General features: G+C 37.1%; 2 protein-coding genes and 1 pseudogene across 4 annotated transcripts in view; all 3 read right to left on the reverse strand.

Moving 5' to 3' along the window:
- Positions 1-17,751, reverse strand: part of LOC307188450 (olfactory receptor 13C3-like) — a 135,375-nt pseudogene extending 117,624 nt beyond the window's left edge. The window contains exon 1 of the transcript XR_013831758.1: positions 17,036-17,751. The product of XR_013831758.1 is annotated as an olfactory receptor 13C3-like (transcript). The remainder of the gene's footprint in view (positions 1-17,035) is intronic.
- Positions 1-19,723, reverse strand: part of LOC307188453 (phospholipid-transporting ATPase ABCA1-like) — a 190,388-nt gene that overhangs the window by 68,591 nt on the left and 102,074 nt on the right. The gene's annotated exons all lie outside the window — the stretch shown is intronic.
- LOC307188449 (olfactory receptor 13C4-like) lies at positions 2,974-5,682 on the reverse strand. The gene is given in 2 exon segments (XM_079925544.1): positions 2,974-4,906; positions 4,908-5,682. Coding segments are annotated over 2 exon segments (909 nt in total). The 5' UTR covers positions 5,550-5,682; the 3' UTR covers positions 2,974-4,639.

The raw sequence follows: 19,723 nt of genomic DNA on the forward strand, positions 1-19,723 counted from the left end.
CTACCATTTCTTGGTCTCTTTCTATTGATTGAATTTTTTCTAGGTTATGTTAGCTAGCTTCTTTGCATAACTTGAATTTTTTATTGGATGCCAGATATTGTGAAATTGACTTTGTTGAGTGCTGGGTTTTGTCATATTCCTTTAAAGGATGTTAGAATGTTTTACTTTCTTCTGGTAGCCAGTTAAGTTACTTGTAGATTAGCTTCATCTTTTCTAGACTTTTAAAAACAGTTTTAAAGACAAATCTAAAATAGCCCTTATTATAAGGATACTTTAGCCCCACAAGATGTTACCCCTGTGGCACTGCATTGAACATGCCATACCCCAAAGACATGGTCTCTACTCTGACTGGAAAGAAATAAAATGGTCCCCAGGCCTATGTGATCTCTGGTAATTTCTTGGCTTATATTCACTGGTGATTTTTATTTCCTCAGCACTCTTTTTCCCTGCAAGTATCTCACTGCTAGAGGTAGAAGATACAGATATAAAAAAGGGAAGACAGAGTGCAACTACTAGTGCTGCATTGAATTTGAGGTATCAGTATGAATTCATGGTTTTATACAGCAATATATAGTAAACACGTTAGGCTTTGGAGGCCATATTGTTCCGGTCACAACTCCTCAACTCTGCCATTGTAGCATGAAAGCAGTGATAGACACTATGTAAATAAATGAGCATGCTATGTTCAATTCAAACTTTATTTATGACTACTGAGAAGGAGAAGAGAAACGTAGCTTTACCAGGGAACAGGCTCAAGTAAGGGTGCAAATATAAAGGGGTATATATTCATCAGGGTTCTGCAGAGAAACAAAACCAAAAGGATGTGGATAGATAGATAGATAGATAGATAGATAGATAAAGAGAGTCAGTGAAAGTAAGAAGGGGCGGTAGGGAGAGGGAGAGATGGATTTTAAGGAATTGGTTCATGTGATTGTCAGGGCTGGCAATTCTAAAATCTACAGGGAAGGCTGGAAGGCTGGAAATTCTGGCAAGAGCCAACCTTGCAGTCTTAAGTCTGAAGACAGTCTGGAGGCAGAATTCCTTCCATTTCTGAGGACTTCAGTCTTCTCTTAAGGCTGTCAACTGACTCTATGAGGTCCACCCACATTACAGAGGGTGATCTGTTCTACTCAAAGTCTACTGATTTATATGTCAATCACATCTAAAAACTACCTTCACAGCAACATCTAGACTGATGTTTGATGTACAATGGGGTACCATAGCCTAGCAAAACTAACACATAAAATTAACCATCACAGGGTAGCAAAAGGGGAGTTTCCTGGTAGTTATGAAACATTTCGATTATGGTGGTGGTTACAAGAATCTGTACATAGGATAAAATTGCATAGAACTACACACACACACACACATATGAATACATGGAAAATTGTGAAAACTGAATATGTTTTGTAGTATAGTTAATAGCATTGAACCAATGTCAATTTTGTGGTTTTGATATTGTACTTCTATAATATAAGGTATCAAAATTGGGGGAAGTGGAGTGAAGGGTACATGATACTCTATATACTATTTTTGTAATTTTCTATGAGTCTATAATTATCACCAAATAAAAGGTCTTTAAAAATTTTATGGACACTCAAGTTTGATATTCCAATAATTTTCAGGTACCATGAAGTATTATTTTTCTTTTAATTTTTTCAACAGTTTAAAAATGTAGACATCATTCCTAGCTCATGGGCCACACAAATATAGGTAGCAAGCCAAGGCCCAGGGTCATTTTTTGCTGACTGCTAAATTAAATAGTATTGTTTCTTCATGTCAATAATTATATTGCTTATGGTAAAAAAAAAATTTTGAATGCTTTTAAGAAAGACAGAGTGAAATATTTAGGGGTAAAGAGATATAATATCTGTACCTTACTGTCAAACAGCTCTCTCTCTACATATATATTAATATACTTACATATATATATAAAGAAATGATAAGGCAAATGTGGTAAGATATAATATCTGAAGATTCTGGGTTAAGGCTTAAAGAAAATTCTTTCTATGATTCTTGCAACTTTTCTATAAGTCTGAACTTATTTCAAAATAAAAATTATTTACACACACACATATATATCCAATACTTGCTTAAAAATATGGAAAAAGGGAGTGAGTAGGTATAGATATCGGTGAAACAATGAGCTAGCAATTCTTAAAACTGAGTGATTGGTATATGAGGTTTCATCATATAGCTTTCTTTTTATGGTTATTTGAAATTTTCCAAAATTAAAAGTTTATATATGTATACACACACATGCACACACAAACCAGAGCTGCAAAAGTTTGAGGAAACATGTACAGTGACACTGACAGCAGGTAATATGATTTGGGTGGAGGGACATATAATTTAATAAGAGAAATTAAAAAATCATATCACCTGCTATAGTAAATTCATTTTCTATGTAGTAAATTTATTCTGTGAAACCTAATGAGTTCTACACACATTAAAAAAACTTTCAGAATAGCAACTTCAAATGTACCACAGTGCACCAAAATAAGTCAATATTAAAATGATTAATTTTAAACTCCAAATTAATAAGATAAATAATAAAAGTGTTAATGGTGGTCACCTGTAGGAGGTAGCAACCGTGGTAACAATATTTTCTTCTTTATAGCCTTCCACAGTTTTTTGAATTTCTAAAATATCTATTATTTATCACAAAATAATACATGTAACAATCTTTTTGAGATTTCTCAATTTCTTGGGAGGGCAGATTAGTTTTAACACTTAATTTTCTGGACATTCATCAACATGAGCAGAACTTGTCAAAATTGAAGCAACATAGTGCCAACTTTTTATATAGCAACAGAAAGAATAATTTTAATCAATTTTTGTAAATAAAGCATTCAGTTTGATATAAACATGCATATGAGATGCTAGCACCCTTTGCTTTGTGGGGGGAAAAAATTAAGGTGTTAATGAATTGGCTGGGACCATGGTTCTAGAAGTAGAAAAAAACCTTGGTAGCATAGGTCAAAGTTTGAAAAGAAGCAAACTTGGATCAGACTGAAATGTAGGGCTCATCCCAGTGGAGTAGGGAGAAGTTAAAAAGCCTCACCTAAAGGGTTTGGTACATGCCTGTCTACATAGAACCAACCGCAGCACCCACTGTGATACAAGCCAGAGGAGAGGACCCACAGTTAGAGGTTTGCTGCAGTGACAACACTCCGACCCAGGTGAGACAGAAGGCAGGCAACAGGATTTTAGTGACCAGATCACATAGATCAAAAACATGGATTTACCCAAGGATGTAGATTGGCAGGGAGTACAGTTCTCAGGTAGGAGGTCTGGGGTCATACTATGGCTCCAAAACCAATAGGGAAGAGAAAATTTAGGTAGTACCATAAGGCTGAAATCAGCTGTCACAATGGCTGGTGATATGGACCCATGATATGCTGTGCTCAGCCATGGAAAAATAATCTACACAAAGTGAAAAAACAAAACAAACCAACCATCCAAAAAGCCTATAATAGGTTTACTGAGGAGTTTCAACTCACTGGAGTATATGATGAAATGAATTTCTCTCCCCAGTCACAAATTTCAGATTTTCAGAGTCAAAAGAAATATTTCAGGCAAACTAAAAACTTTCTGGTTATTTTCAGCCCTAAGACACCCATCCTCCAGCCCTCTTCTAGAGCAGCTCTTCTGCTAGTCTACAGCCCAGAGAGAAAAAGCTCAGCAAGCCACTAATCATCAAGCCAGATGTCAGTTCTTCTTTGTAGACACCCAAAACCTCAACAGGTTTTGCAGCACTACCTTACTTGTCTTGGATAAGAACAGTCTTCCTACTCTTTCATAGGAACAGTAGTGGAACACTTCCCACCATTCACTGAGCACTTCCCATGATGTATAAAGCTCCTTTGATTCTACCTTCCCCCTTCTTGATGTTTACTTTATATAGATATGTGGGGAGAGGAGGCAAGGAAGAGTGGTGGTTGATACCAGTAGGAAGACAAGGGAGAGATGCCTGACTCTAACAATTGGTAGCTTAAAAAATAAAAAGTGCTACTTGGTGTCATTTATCTTTAGTTTGGAGTCTCCACTTCAATACTTAAATTCTGGGTCAACAGAAAAAGTCAAACAACATCCTCTACAAAGGGAATTAATATGAATTGGCACTATGCCAGGTGTTTTGTACAACTTAATCTTTACAATAACACTGAGAGCAGTGTTTAATTACTCTCTTTTTTCAAATAAGAGAACTACATTTTAGAAAAAGTGAATAACTTTCCCAATATTAAGGTTTGTGATAGAACAGAATTTATACTCCTGCCTCACTATTTGTGAAGAGTATGTGTGATATTTTCCACTGTGTTGCCAGACAGTACATCAAAAACACTCATTTCAGATATCACCAGGGATAAGATTCTAAAGTGACTGCCTTTGTGAAATATGGATCAAAATCTATTGGAATCTGAGTCTGTAACAGACTACTGTTCTCAGGGATTGTAGCTAAGCTGAGATAGTGGAAACAAAGAATAAAAATCTCTCTATATAACTTTGCTTTCCCCAAAGAAGGTTGTCAATGGTTGCCAATGATGCCATGTCTAGTCTTTATATACTAAACACCCACATTTCCCTTTGGTCTTATTGGTTCACAGATTTCTGACTCAGCAAATATTTACAGCAGCTTTTACATCCTGTCTCTCAAGCTATAGATTATAGGATTTAGCATTGGGGTCACTACCCCATAAAACATGGAAACAAGTCCTTCTCTAGCTTTCAAATTGTCTTGTCCAAGGAAGTCTTGAGACTTCGGTTTGGCATACATAAAGAAGATGGTACCATAAAACATAATTACCACTGTCAAATGCACTGAACAGGTGGAAAAGGCCTTGCATCTCCCTGTGGCTGAGTTCATTCTCGAGATGGTGTATAGGATGAACATATAGGAGAAAATAAATGGCCAGCAGGGGAAGAACCAGGAAAGCCATATTTGACACTGCTAGGGTAACAATATTGAGGGATATATCAGCATAAGCTAGCTTGAGAACGGCCAGTATCTCACATAAGAAATGACTGATAATATTATTACCACAGAAAGGCAATCTCATGGCAAGAGATGTTTGCACAATTGAGTTGATTCTGCCAGACAACCATGACACAGAAGCCATCAGTACATACACCACCTTGCTCATGATGACGGGGTATCTCAGAGGGTTACAGATGGCCACATAGTGGTCAAAAGCCATCATGCCAAGGAAGAAACACTCTGCTGACCCCATTGCAAATCCTAAGAACATTTGCACTGCACATCCAGAGAAGGAAATATTCCTTTTCTTTGAGATTAAGCTCACCAAAGTTGAGGGAACAGAGAAGGATGTATAGCAGATATCCAGAAAAGAGACGTTGTGCAGGAAGAAGTACATGAGAGTGTGAAGACGGGAATCAAAGATGCTTGCTATGATCAGAACACGATTGCCAATTAGAATCAGTAGGTACATAACTAGAATTAGAGCAAAGAAAATAATTTCAAGTTCAGGGTAACCAGAGAGTCCCAGAAGAATGAATTCTTTCACAAATGTCTTATTTACTCTATCCATGTCCCAGCTTTCAGGATGTCAAAGGAATACCAACATAAAACATTTTCACTGCCAAATAACAACAAATGTAACAAATTTCTTGGATAGGCATTATTCTAGAGTGAAGTAGAAAGAATGTTTTCTTTGAAGCTCTCTCATTCAGTTATCTTCAAGAATGTCTGCGCCTAGAATACAATGATACTGGGAAATTGAGATTTCAATGCCCTGTGTCTAATGTTTGAAGATCTACCTAGGATCAGACGCAAATTCAGAAGCAACCTTCCCCACTGTTGAAGACACCCTAAGTTGAGTTTTTAAAAGCCTTAGAATATTTCAGATGACAAACCTGACTTCATTTAGTCAGGCTCAGTGACAGAGTAGTGGGGAAGGCAAAAGACAACTCAACTAGGACTGGAATTTTGATTCAGTGTTTAACAGAAATTTTGAAAATTTTAAAGCAAGTTCAATTTTATGCATTTTTGTTTGTCTGCCTGACACCCTGGATCTCCATCCAGTGTGTTAAATTGCGTATTTTTATAGGGCAGACATTTTATCATAGTAAACTGAACCACATACACAGCAATTTAACATTTGTTCAAAGGTCTAGTTAGTTGTTGATCTCGTAGTCTTTCCCATTACAAGATCAGTGTGTAAACTAACTCTGCAAGTATACAGTGGAGATCTTTGAAGAAAAATAGTCTCTCTTCTTTTGTTTTATTCTGTGGCTTCAAAATTATTCTTCGTAATTTATTTATTTAAATGAACCTGAGAAAACAGTAATAATGCTTAAATATATATCTGTGTATGTGTGTGTAGCACTTTATACTTTACAAAAAAAATGAATCTTCTCATTATCTCTATTTTTTTTTCAAATGTGAAAGACAGAATATGGCCAAAATAATCCAGCCTATAAGTAAACAGTGGAGCTTGAAGCTCAGATCTTTGCCAATGAAGTCTAGAGCTCTTTGGGCTACAACACCAAAAGTTATTATACCATGTTTTCCCACCAAGAACTACCCAGAATTTTTTGCCTTGGTGGATTTATGAAGAATCAATTATTTCAGTCTTTCAAATTCTTCATATGTATATAAACTTCCTGGGTATCTTGTTAAGATGTAGATTTTCTTTTACTAAGTCTGGTGCAGGCCCTGTGACTCTGCATTTCTAATAAACTCCCGAAGTATGCTGAATAACATATCACAGCTGTATTTGCTAATAAAAAATTAGTAACTGCACTGCCTCATGCTGTTCATATTTTAAATCCGTATTTAATAATAGTTTTAATTATAGAATGAAAAGGTATCGTGTCATGATATTCAAGGCTTACATTATACTGATAAATTATTTCCACCTCCTAGAAGAACCTGTTAATTTCTTCTTAGTATTTATGCCAGCATTCTGAATTAAGGTCAGGTTCAACAATGTCAGATTCCGTAGATGTGACAGAGTAAATATTTGTTATGCAACAGTTGTAATTGTTCCCCCGTTCCCAAAGCAATTTAAAGTTGGAATGAGAGATCTGTGGAATGGAAAAACTTTTTATGCATCAGGGACAGTGTCCCACATACACAATTAAGAGTGGTGTTGAGAATATAATGTGACTGAACTAAAGTTCAAAAATGAAATAACATTCTCCCACCCATGCAACTTTTGGAAACAGGGGCAAATGTTCACCAAACTAACTTTATGAAATGTGAGACCTTTTTAGTTTAAAATATATTTACAAAGTGAAGTTAATTCAAAGTAAGTTCTTAATTGAAATGATAATTACCAACATGAAATGCTAGACTTAAAAATGATCTAGATATTATGAATGAAATGAAATAGACATTTTCTGTGAATTAATTGCATTGTCATTTAATTTTTTTTACTTATCTTCATTCTTTTAGATAAGCTAATTTCATACAGGATATTAATACCAACATTTTTGAAAGGAAAAGACAGACAGATAAGAAATAAAATAAATAAATTTATAGGATAAAAGTGAATTCATACGTGCGAGGCCAGAAAGAAGTTTTAAAAGTCCTGAGTGGATAGTTTGGGGCACAAATTCAGATACACAGATAGCACATTGTTGTACTAAAGTGTTTCAGAAAGTCTATTAAGCTACATTATAGATATTAACACTTAGATTCTGACTTTAACTTTCCAACAGATGTTACATTTCACTGTAAAATATTTGGATTCTGGAGGATTGTTTTTAGAAGGCAGGCCCATGCTCAAGTAGGAGACTTGCTGCTGGCGGACTGTGGTGCCAGCTACTGACCCAGAAACAGCCCTGTGCCCTTTTGGACTTGGCTATAGCCTTATTGGTCTTGAACTAGCCACCAGCACCATGTGCCAAGGGACCCAGAAGGAATCACACCACTCCAAGCCCCAGGTAACAGGGCTCGCCCACCTTAATCCCGGCTGTGGACCCTTAGGTGACCCATGACCTGACTCCAGATGCTCTTGGCCAATAGTCCTGGACATCCAGGGACCAGGTAGGAGGCATGCCCATTTGTACCCCACTGCAAGCCCTCCAACTTCCGTCTGACTGCAGATCCTTAACCAGCCCTGTAATTCTGTTCCAGTCTCTTGCAGCTTCAGGCTGGGAACTCCCTGCCCACCCAGGAACCTACCTGAAGACATGCTCATCTGAGCTCCTGGAGGTACCTGCCAACCTCAGTCTGACTACAGGTCTTGAAGCAGTCCTGTAACCCAGCTCCAACCCTTCACAGTCATAATCAGAGAGTATTCCTGCTCACCCAGGTACCTGCCAAGGGACACATATGTCTGTGTCTCTGGACTTGACATTGATCCAACTGCAGATGTTGAAAGGGCACTTATAAACTGGCTTCCACTTCTCACAGCTATGGTCTGGAAGCAGTCCCCCATCCAGGGACTAGCCCAGTGATCTAATGGGAGACCCCCAAGGACCTACAGAGAACTACATGCATCCATGCACCTTATAATAGGCCAGCTGTCTTCAAACAATGAAGCTAACCCTTGACCTAGCACCAGAAATATTGACAAAGGTCCTGGAGGCAATTACAACCACCCAGAGACATAAAAGTATATGAAATATAACTCTCAGAGCTAAGTTAAATATAAATACTAGCAAAGACTATTGTATACTGTAATGGTGGCATGTAAATCACTTTTAATACTAGTATATAAATTAAAAGACAGAACTAGTAAGAATAAGTAATACCACAGAAATTTGCTAATAGAAACAAGTAAAACCTGACATCAATTACATAAAGTGGGGGAAGGGAGGGTAAAGTGTAAAATTTCTGTATTTGATTGTGCTAAATTAATCTGAACAGACCAACAATGAGTAAGGAGAGTAAAACAATAATCAAAAACCTCCCAACAGTCCGCCTGCTGATGCAGGGGGCACGGGTTCGTGCCCCGGTCCGGGAGGATCCCACGTGCCGCGGAGCAGCTGGGCCCATGGGCCATGGCTGCTGGGCCTGCACGTCTGGAGCCTGTGCTCCGTGGCGGGAGGGGCCACAGCAGTGGGAGGCCCATGTACTGCAAAAAAAAAAAAAAAAAAAAAAAACCTCCCAACATAGAAGACTCTAGACCAGATGGCTTCAGTAGTGAATTCTACCAAAATTTTAAAAAAGAATTAATGCCAGTCCCTCTCAAACTCTTCTGAAAAATTGAAGAAGAGGAAACATTTCCAAGCTCATTTTAAAAGGATAGCATGACCCTGATACCAAAGCCAGATAAGGACACTATAAGAAAACTACAGGGGCTTCCCTGGTGGCACAGTGGTTGAGAGTCCGCCTGCCGATGCAGGGGACACGGGTTTGTGCCCCGGTCTGGGGAAGATCCCACATGCAGTGGAGCGGCTAGGCCCGTGAGCCATGGCCAATGAGCCTGCACGTCCAGAGCCTGTGCTCCGCAACAGGAGAAGCCACAACAGTGAGAGGCCCGCGTACCACAAAAAAAAGAAAAAAGAAAACTACAGACCAATACCCCTGATGAATATAGATGCAAAAGTCCTCAACAAAATATTAGCAAACTGAATTCAACAGCACATTAGAAGGCTCATACACCATGATCAAGTGGGATTTATCCCTGGGATGCAAGGATGGTTCAACACACACAAATCAATAAATGTGAAACTCCACATTAACAGAATGAAGGATAAAAACTCTTCTGTCAACTTAACAGATACATCAAAAGCATTTGAAAAATTCAGTACCCTTTCATGATTAAAAAATTTCTCAATTAATGAGGTATAAAAAGAAGGAAACTCAGTGTAATAAAGGGATATATGATAAACCCATAGCTAACATTATACTCAACAATGAAAAACTAAAAGCTTTTCCTCTAAGATCAGGAATAAGACAAGGGTGCCCACTCTTGTCACTTGTATTCAACATAGTACCAGAAGTCCTAGCCAGACCAATTAGGCAAGAAAAAGAAATAAAATGCTTCTTCTCCAGGGGAGAGGAAGAAGTTAAATTATCCCTGTTTGCAGATAACATGTTCTTATATATAGAAAACCCTAAAGGCTCCACCAAAAACTGTTATAATTAATATATTAATTCAGCCATGTTTCAGGAAAAATCAATTGAATATCTGTACACTTACAAGGAACTATCAGAAACAGAAATTAAGAGTATAGTCTCATTTATAATAGCATCAAAAACAATAAAATACTTTGGAATAAATTTAACCAAGGAGGTGAAAGATCTGTACCCTGGAAACTATGAGACACTGATGAAAGGAATTGGAAAAATAAATGGGAAAATATCCCATATTCATGGATTGGAATAATTAATATTGTTAAAAATGTCCATACTACCCACAGCAATCTACAGATTCAATGTAACCTCTATAAAAGTTCCAATGGTTTTCTCACAGGAACAGAAAAATCAATCCAAAATTCATAGAAACCTCAAAGGACCCTGAGTAGCCAAAGCAATCTTGAGAAGGAAGAACAAAGCTGGAGGCATCACATTTCCTGATTTCAAACTATATAACAAAGCTTTAGTAATCAAAACAGTATTGTACTGGCATAAAAACAGACACACAGACAACGAAACAGAATAAGTCCAGAAATAAACCCAACTATATACAGTCAACTAATATTTGACAAGGACAACAAGAATACTGCTTGAGGAAAGGATAGTCTCTTCAATAAATGGTGTTGGGAAAACTGAATATCCACATGCAAATAATAAAACTGAGCCATTATCTTACTCCATACATAAAAAATAACTTGAAATGGATTAGAGACTTATATTTAAGATCTGAAACCATAAAACTCCTAAAGGAAAACTTAGGAAAAATTCTTCTTGACAACGGTCTTTGCAATGAGTTTTTGTATGTGAACCAAAAGCACAAGCAACAAAAGCAAAAAATAAATAAATGGGACTAAATCAAACTAAAAATCTCTTCAGAGCAAAGAAAACTATCAATAAAACGAAAAGGCAACCTATGGAAAGGGAGAAAATACTTTCAAGCCATATATCTGGTAAGGGGTTAATATCTAAAATATATAAGAAATGCATACACTGAATAGCAAAAAAAATTAATTTAAAAAATGGGAAAAGAAACTGAATAGACATTATTCCAAGGAAGATATGCAAGTGGCCAACAAATACATGAAAAGGTGCTCAACATGATTAATTATCAGGGAAATACAAATCAAAACCACAATAGCTCCTCATATCTGTTATAATGCTATTACCAAAAAGACAAGTGATAACAAGTGTTGGAGAGGATGTGGAGAAAAGGGAATCCTTGTACACTGCTAGTAGGAATATAAATTGGTACAGCCGTTAAGGTACATGATACGTATGTTCCTCAAAAAATTAAAATTAGGACTACCTCATGATTTGGCAATCCCACTTCTGGGTATTTACCCAAAGGAAATAAAATCAGTATTTTGAAGAGATATCTGCACTTCCATATTCATTACAGCATTATTCACCATTGGAAAGATATGGAAAACAATCTAAGTGTCTATTGATTGATGAATGGATGAAGAAATATGATATATATGTACATATATATACATATGTATATATAAAAACACATACACAATGGAATATTATGCATCCGTATAAAAGAAGGAAATCATGCCATTTATGATAGCATGGATGAATCTGGAGACATTACTCTAAGTGAAATAAATCAGTCACAGAAAGACAAACACTGTATGATTTCACCTACATGTGGAATCTTAAAAAAAAAAAAATAGAACTGATAGGAATCTAAAAAAAAAAAATAGAACTGTTAAGATCAGGGAGTAGAATGTTGGTTGCCAAAGTTTGGGCAGTGGGGTAAATAGGGAGATGTTGGTCGAAGGGTACAAACTTTCAGGTCTTAAGTGAATAAGTTATGGGGGTCTTTTACAGAATGCTGATTACAGCTAGGAATACTCTATTGTATACTTGAACTTTTCTAAGAGAGTAGATCTTAAGTGTTCTCACCACATATACACAAAAAGTAACTATGTGAGGTGGTGGATGTTTAAATTTGCTTGACTGTGGTAATCATTTCACAGTGTATACATATATTAACTTCATGTTACACACCATAAAAATCATATTGCACAACCTAAATATATATATACATTTTTACTTGTCGATCATATTTCAATAAAGCTGAAAAAAATTTAATAAAGTATTTGGATTACAAGCAATAAAAATTTACTTAAAAAAAGAGCAATATTTATGCATGTGTACAGACACAAACACACACAACTCTCCACTCACACACACTCACACCACAAACCATACTATGTGTACATTAAATTCAAATGGAAATATGTTATGGTTTTTTAATAAGATCACAGAAGTTTAGAGCTGGAAAACTCTGTACAATACTGTTTAGTAAGAATTCCCTTTCTATGAATGAGTAAACTGAGGTAAAAGTGATGAAATAATATTCCAAAGCCACTGTTAGTATTTAATTAGGAAGAATTAAAAACAGTCTTCCTTATTCATCAGAGGACCCAGATAGTGACAATGACATAATATGAATTTTTACCTATTTTCAGACAGAAGCTAATGGACTAGCAATATGGTCTAAAAATACAGGCCTTACATGACTGGAAGATAAAGCTCTCCTACATGGGGTTGTATGTTATGGGACACTTTATGGACTTGAGGGATAATCAAAGCAGGGCATATCTATGTCTATCACATAGACATAGATATGAATTTTCCTTACGAATTCATAAAAGGACTAGAAATAACAAATGGAAGCCTTTATTCTCTTTTTGGAAGCGGCCTTTTGGGGAACAGGAGATAAGAGGGCATGGAGGCATTCAAGTAGTGCAGTAATGTGTGCAAAAACTATGCATCTCATTGATTCCCTCGGGAGCTGGATATGTACCTAACAATTTTTATGCTTGTCAGCAGAAAAGGTTGCTTTTAGTCTCAGTTGCAAGTGGATTACATTGGCCCATTACCCTTCCTTCTGGGTAAATAACAATGAGTCTTGACTAAGAGAGACACACATTTTCTTCTTGTTTGTTCTTGGATTTGCATACCTGGCAAATGATGCAAATACCTCAACCACTACTTGAGGCCTACAGCAAGAGGAATTTGGATGTTGGTCATCTAATTAAGGAAGTCAAAGTGAAATCCAACAAGTTACAGACCATTGGACATCATCTACATCCTCATCCACAAAATGTGGACTAATGAAAACTGAAATGGATAATTTAAACCCTGCTTTTACAAAACTGGAGCGTGATAGAAGGCTAAAAAGATGGTTTTCAAGGCTGAATCAATGTGTGTTAAAACATGATATATGTGGACTTACAGGAAGACCACTATTGGCCATATTGTTGAGATGTGTTGGGGGGAAAATTGTGGGAATGATACAGGCGCTTTATAGAAACTTCTATATTTCTAAAAATTTTCTTTTTCTTTGCCTGATCCTGTTTTAATGGGACGTGGATCAGTTGCTGAACATGATACCATGACAACACATCTAGGTACTACTGCCCACACTGCTAAAATAATACAGATCATTCTTTATTTACCCTTTTAAAAATGGGATTAATAGGTTCTGTTTCTCTCTTACCTGGTTAATGAGGCAAGCCAATATGCTTGTATTTATCCAACCCTGTTCTATATAATACACAAGATAAAGGGGGAAATCATTGACCATATTTAAATTGCTGCTAGCTTTATGGATCAGTCCTCTTGCTGAAGCTAACAGTTATACCCCAAAGAGGATAATCTGGGTAAAAATTAATGAAAGGTGGAAAGAAGGGAAAGTGATTGCTGATATAAAGTGAGCCTATGGGAAGCTCTTTGGCATGCTATAGCTAACGTATATTTGGAGATTACTACTATCTATATGATAGCATCCTGGAGAAATAAAACATTTTGGGTTCAAAATATGTACTCAAACTCAATAAGCAGTTAATGGCAATATGTTGGGTATATAAACCAACATTGACTGAAATATTCTAAGAGACAGTTCCTCAAAATTGGCCTAGCAGGTACGACTGAAGTTTCAGAACTCTCCTTTTTGGCCTGAAATTCCTTCCTCCTGCAGGACCATAGCCTATACTGTTATAGGAAGCATTAGCCTTACATGAGTGTACACTGAATCCTCGTGTGTTCTGTAAAATGTCCAACCCTGGGTAAGTGCTGCAGTGTTTAATTTTAAAAACTGGGCTCCCTTGAAATTTAGAAAGTCAGGTAGTATACAGCCTGTATTATCTCATGGCAACAATCCACTGGATCGAGAAATAATGTATTTTACATGGCTCATGCGTCCTTTTAGTGGCTTACAGTCATCACCAGCACCGTCCTATTGCTAAACTGGAGACAGCATCATTTATCTTATAGTTTATGCGCTCCAGGAGGTGCATTCCTGTAGACTACCATGTGAATAGTGGAACTTGGATTTTTGCCACTTAGTGTATGTCTACACATTACACATATATATCTATAAATATATACTAGATATATAGATATTTATAGATAGACAGATAAACTGATGTAATTATGCCTAGGATTTGTTTCAAAATAATCTGGATGAGGGCTTCCCTCGTGGCGCAGGGGTTGAGAGTCCGCCTGCCGAGGCAGGGGACACGGGTTCATGCCCCGGTCCGGGAGGATCCTACGTGCCGCGGAGCGGCTAGGCCCGTGAGCCATGGCCGCTGAGCCTGCGCGTCCGGAGCCTGTGCTCCGCAACGGGAGAGGCCATGGCAGTGAGAGGCCCGTGTACAGCAAAAAAATAAAAAAAATAAAAAATAAAAACCCTTTAACCTCAAGGGTTCATAGCATATTAAGTGATAAATCAAAATACAAACATGTTGAATGTATGACTCCTAGTTACTAGAAGAAATATTTTAAATGGTAGCTTTAGGAGATGACCATAGTGATAATTTTTTAATACTTTTTGATATTTTAATTAAAAATTTATTTATTAATAAGAAAATAATACACCTAATAATCTATTGGAGATTTCCTGATTTTTTCAGGGAAAGACATTTATTATCACATCTGTCAATTTTCTGATCATTGATTAACATGATTACGCTTGTTTATATCAAAGCCCTATAGCATCCACTTTTATATACCTATGGAATATTTTAGCAGGTGAAGAGTTCAACTTGATATAAGCCTGCATATTAGATGTTGACACTCTTGGTATTTTTTGCGGGAAAAAATTAAAAATTAAGGTGCTAAGGAGTTGGTTAAAACAATATAAATAATATTTTTATATGCCTAAAACATTGTCATAGAACAAAAGTTAAAGAGAACTAAGTATGCATCAGATACAAATGCAGGGCCTCTACTGAGAGGGTAGAGGAGAAGCACTAGAAGTTCAAAAGCTGTCAGCCACAGGGTCGGGTACATGCCTTTCTGAACCAAAAGCAACACCAATGTGATCCAACCCAGAGGAGAGAACAGCATCTGGAGGGTTTTTGCAGTGACAACACTCATTCTGGTGGGACAGTGGCAGAAGAGCAGAATTTAGTGACCAGATCATCTAGGCAGAAACCTGGGTCAACCTGAAGGAAGTAGACTGGCAAAGAATGAAGCCTCTGAGTAGGAGATATGGGGTCGTGTGACTCTAAAACAAGTAGGAAAAAGGAAGGCTGGGTAGGAAAATGAAGTCAAAACCCAGCTATCATAATGAGCTAGGAGACCATGGGGAAGCTGGATGGTGTGGCCCAAAGACACCCTATGCTAGGCACTGGCCTTCTAGACGAGGACTCTACAGAAAAAGAAAAAAAAATAGATTTACTAAGGAGTTTCAACTCATTAGAGAATGACAAGAACAGATTTAATTTCCCCAGTCATGGATTTTATCACTCCTTCTGAGCCTGTAAGAACATCTCAAGCAGATTTGAAATGTTTTTGTTTATTTTTCGGTTTAGAATACCCACCTTCCTTCCTCCTCTACACTAGCTCCTCTTCTGGTCTGCAGCCTCAAGAGCTCAGCAGGCCTCCACTCATCAAGCCACTCAAGCCAGAAGCCAGACTCTCTTTCTTTGCAAGCACCCGAAACCTTAAGAGCTCTTTTGCAGCACCATCTCACTTGGCTTGGATTAGAACAAAAAACGTTCCCATTCTTCCCCAGGGACTGTAGTGCAACACCTCCCACCAAGCACTGTACACTCCACGTAAGGCAGAACACTCCCTTGATTATTTCTTCCCCTGGCCCGAACTTCTCTTTATGTAGATATGGGGGGAGGGGCAAGGAGGGTGTGACTTATATTAACAGAGTGACCTTTAGGGGGAGATATCTAGCTCTCATAAGTATTAGTTTGGGGTAAGAGAGGTACTCAGTAGTAACTTTTAGTCCTCAATTTGGAGCCAGCTTTAATTCTGAAATTTTAGGACACTATGAAGTTGGTGCTATGCTAGGTGCTTTCTCCAACTTATTGAAATTATAATGACACTGGTACCTGGTTTTATCTCTTTCTTTATTACAAGTCTATGATTTACAAAGAATAGACTATCCAATGTCATTTAGGTAGTTTGTGGAATTGAAGATTTTGTACTCTTGCCACTCTATCTCCAAAGTTATGTGTAACTGTTTTCTACTACATTTCTGTACAATACACCAGAAACACTCATTTCAGATACCACCTGGGATGAGACTTTAATGAAATTCATTATACTTGTGAGATCTGAAAACACTGGAAGCTGAGTTTATAGCAAACTACAGTTCTCAGTAATTCTAGCTGAGTAAGGTTAGTGAATGGAAAAATAAAAATATCTCTGCTTAACCATGGTTTCCTCAAAGCTTCTTACTGATTTAGCTATAAGTCCATCTTTGTGCCTATTACACAAAGATCTGCATTTCTGAAATACTTATTGGATAGGTTTTCGGTTTAGCAAGTATTTTACAGCTGCTTTTAGATCCTTATTCCTCAAGCTATAGATCATAGGATTTAGCATAGGTGTCACTACACCGTAAAACAGGGAAATGAGCTTGTCAGAAGTTTGCAACTTGTTTTCTCCAGGCAGTTCTTGAGACGTGGGTTTGGCATACATAAAGAAGAGGGTATCATAAAATATAATTACCACAGTCAGATATGCTGAACAGATGGAAAAAGCCTTGCATCTTCCTGTGGCTGAGTTCATTCTCAAGATGGTGTAGAGGCTGAACATGTAGGAGAAAAAAATGATCAGCAATGGAAGAATTAGAAATGCCATATCTGATATTGTCATGGTGATAATACTGAGGGATATATCAGCACAAGCAAGCTTGAGAACAGCTAATATTTCACATGGGAAATGATTGATAACATTATTCTCACAGAAAGGCAATCACATGGCAAGAGATGTTTGCACAACTGAGTTGATTCCACCGGACAGCCATGATACAGAAGCCATCAGTACATACACCACCTTGCTCATGATGACGGGGTATCTCAGAGGGTTACAGACGGCCACGTAGCAGTCAAAAGCCATCATGCCAAGAAGCAACATTCTGTTGACACCATTGCAAATCCTAAGAACATTTGCACTGCACATCCAGAGAAGGAAATGTTCCTTTTTTTGAGATTAAGCTCATCCAGAAAAGAGAGGTTTCCCAGGAAGAAGTACATTGGGGTGTGAAGATGGGAATCAAAGATGCTTGCTATTATCAGAACACCGTTGCCAATTAGAATCACTAGATACATAATTAGAATTAGAACAAAGTCAACTATCTCAATCTTTGGGTATCCAGAAAGACCCAGAAGAAGAAATTCTAGTACAAATGTCTGGTTAATTTTATCCATGTCATCCACTTTCAGTATGTCAAAGGAAGATCTAATATAAAATATATTCACTGCCAAGAAACAAATGTTACATGTTACATATTACCTGAACAATTGATTTTTTAAGAATGAATTATAAGGAGTGTTGGCTTGAAACTCTGACATCCAGCTATCTTCAACAATGTGTAGGACTAGAATACAATAAAACTGGGAAGGATGGAAGCACCTATGCCCATTGCCAATATGTGAAGATCTACCTATGATCAAACAAACATACAGAAGTAACCTTTCTTGCTGTTGAAGCCTTGTTCCTTGGTTGAGGTTTCTAAAACTCCTGACTAATTAGCAACTATAAGCCGGACTTCATCTGCCCCAGAAAGTAAGCAGTGGAGATGGCAAGAACTACTCAACAAGGACTGGAAATATGACTCTGCAATTCATTATGGTCAAAACTTCACAGCAACTTTGATGTTTTTGGTGCATATTTCTTTCTACGCCTGACACTGCATACTTTATATTAGGCACTTTAATTTTTTAATAGACATTAATAATAATAAATTGAATAGCATAAACTGAAATTTAACATCTGTTTAAATGTAGATAGTTGTTGATCTCATTCCAGCTCCTCTTAGTATCTTGTGTGACTGTTCCTGTGACAAGACCATTGCATAGATCAGATCCACATGAATGCCACACACAGTCTTTGGAGAGTATTACATAGTCTCTTAACTTACTTTCTTTCTGTGGCTTCAGCATATATCTTCATAATTTACTCACTTAAGTCAATCTAAGAAAACAGCAAGAAGGTTTAAGTATTTTATATAAATAGGTATACACATGTGTATATGTACTACTACTTTATGCTTAACAAAATACAATCATTGTTTATATTACTCCCATTTTTTCAAACATTAAAACATGAAAATTTTCCAAGGTTAACCTCATAGTAAACAGTGAAGTAGAGCTCAAAGCTCAGATCAAGTGTAGTTCACAGCATCACTAATTTTTATATACACATGAATCACCTGGGTATCTTGAAAAGCTTTAGATTCTGTTTTGGTTTGGGGGCAGCTCCTGAGAGTCTTCATTTCTCGTAACAGCCCAGGGTTACACTTACGCAACAGGTCTTGAAAGCACTTGAGTAGCAAGTTTTTAGTCTACACTGAGCTGGCAGATTATCCAGATATTTCTGATACAAATGGATTTTCTTTTGCCTTATCATGTGGATTGGCATACCAAACTGGAAAATGACAAGAACATATTCCTTTTGTGTTTTAGAGAAAATTCAATATTCATATACTCTTAAGAAAAAAATACTATTGAAAGAGTTAAATAGTCTTAAGGAAAAAATATTATTGGAAGCATTTTTTAAAGCAGGTTAAATGTGTGCCAGACTACTACAATAGCTTTTGAATATTACTGACAGCCTATCTTGAACCCAGTCATATTCCAAGCACAGTAAGGATAAATAAAAGAATAAAGTGCCTCCCACTACAGAGCTCACAATTCAGTTAGGGATATAGGAAAAGTATATATAAAATATATTATGAATATAATGACATTATGTAGCTTGAGAGAAATTTACAGATTTTCCCATAAGGAAAAAGTTTATGAGAAATAGCTCACGCCAGGGAGAATTCAGGAAGAGTTTCAGAAATGGGCTGGATCTGGAAGCAGGGAAAGAATTAGACAAGTTTGGAAGCAAAGAAGGGGAGTATTCAAAAAGTGAGAAGGTGAGCAAAAGTTAGGAGTAAATGGATTGGCAGCACATCCTTTTTGGACAAGAGTTTCCGTGGTGGAGTGGTGGCAAGCACATCTCAGAAGGAAAGCATGGCAGGTGCACCGAGAGGCTCTGAAGTCAGAGAATTTGGCACATCTCTTTCTTTTTTTTTTAATAGATCTTTATTGGAATATAATTGCTTCACAATACTGTGTTAGTTTCTGTTGTACAACAAAGCGAATCAGCCATATGAATACGCCATGTCCCCATATCCCCTCCCTCTGGAGC

Source organism: Stenella coeruleoalba, assembly GCF_951394435.1.
Source record: "Stenella coeruleoalba genome assembly, chromosome: 7".
Taxonomy (NCBI): domain Eukaryota; kingdom Metazoa; phylum Chordata; class Mammalia; order Artiodactyla; family Delphinidae; genus Stenella; species Stenella coeruleoalba.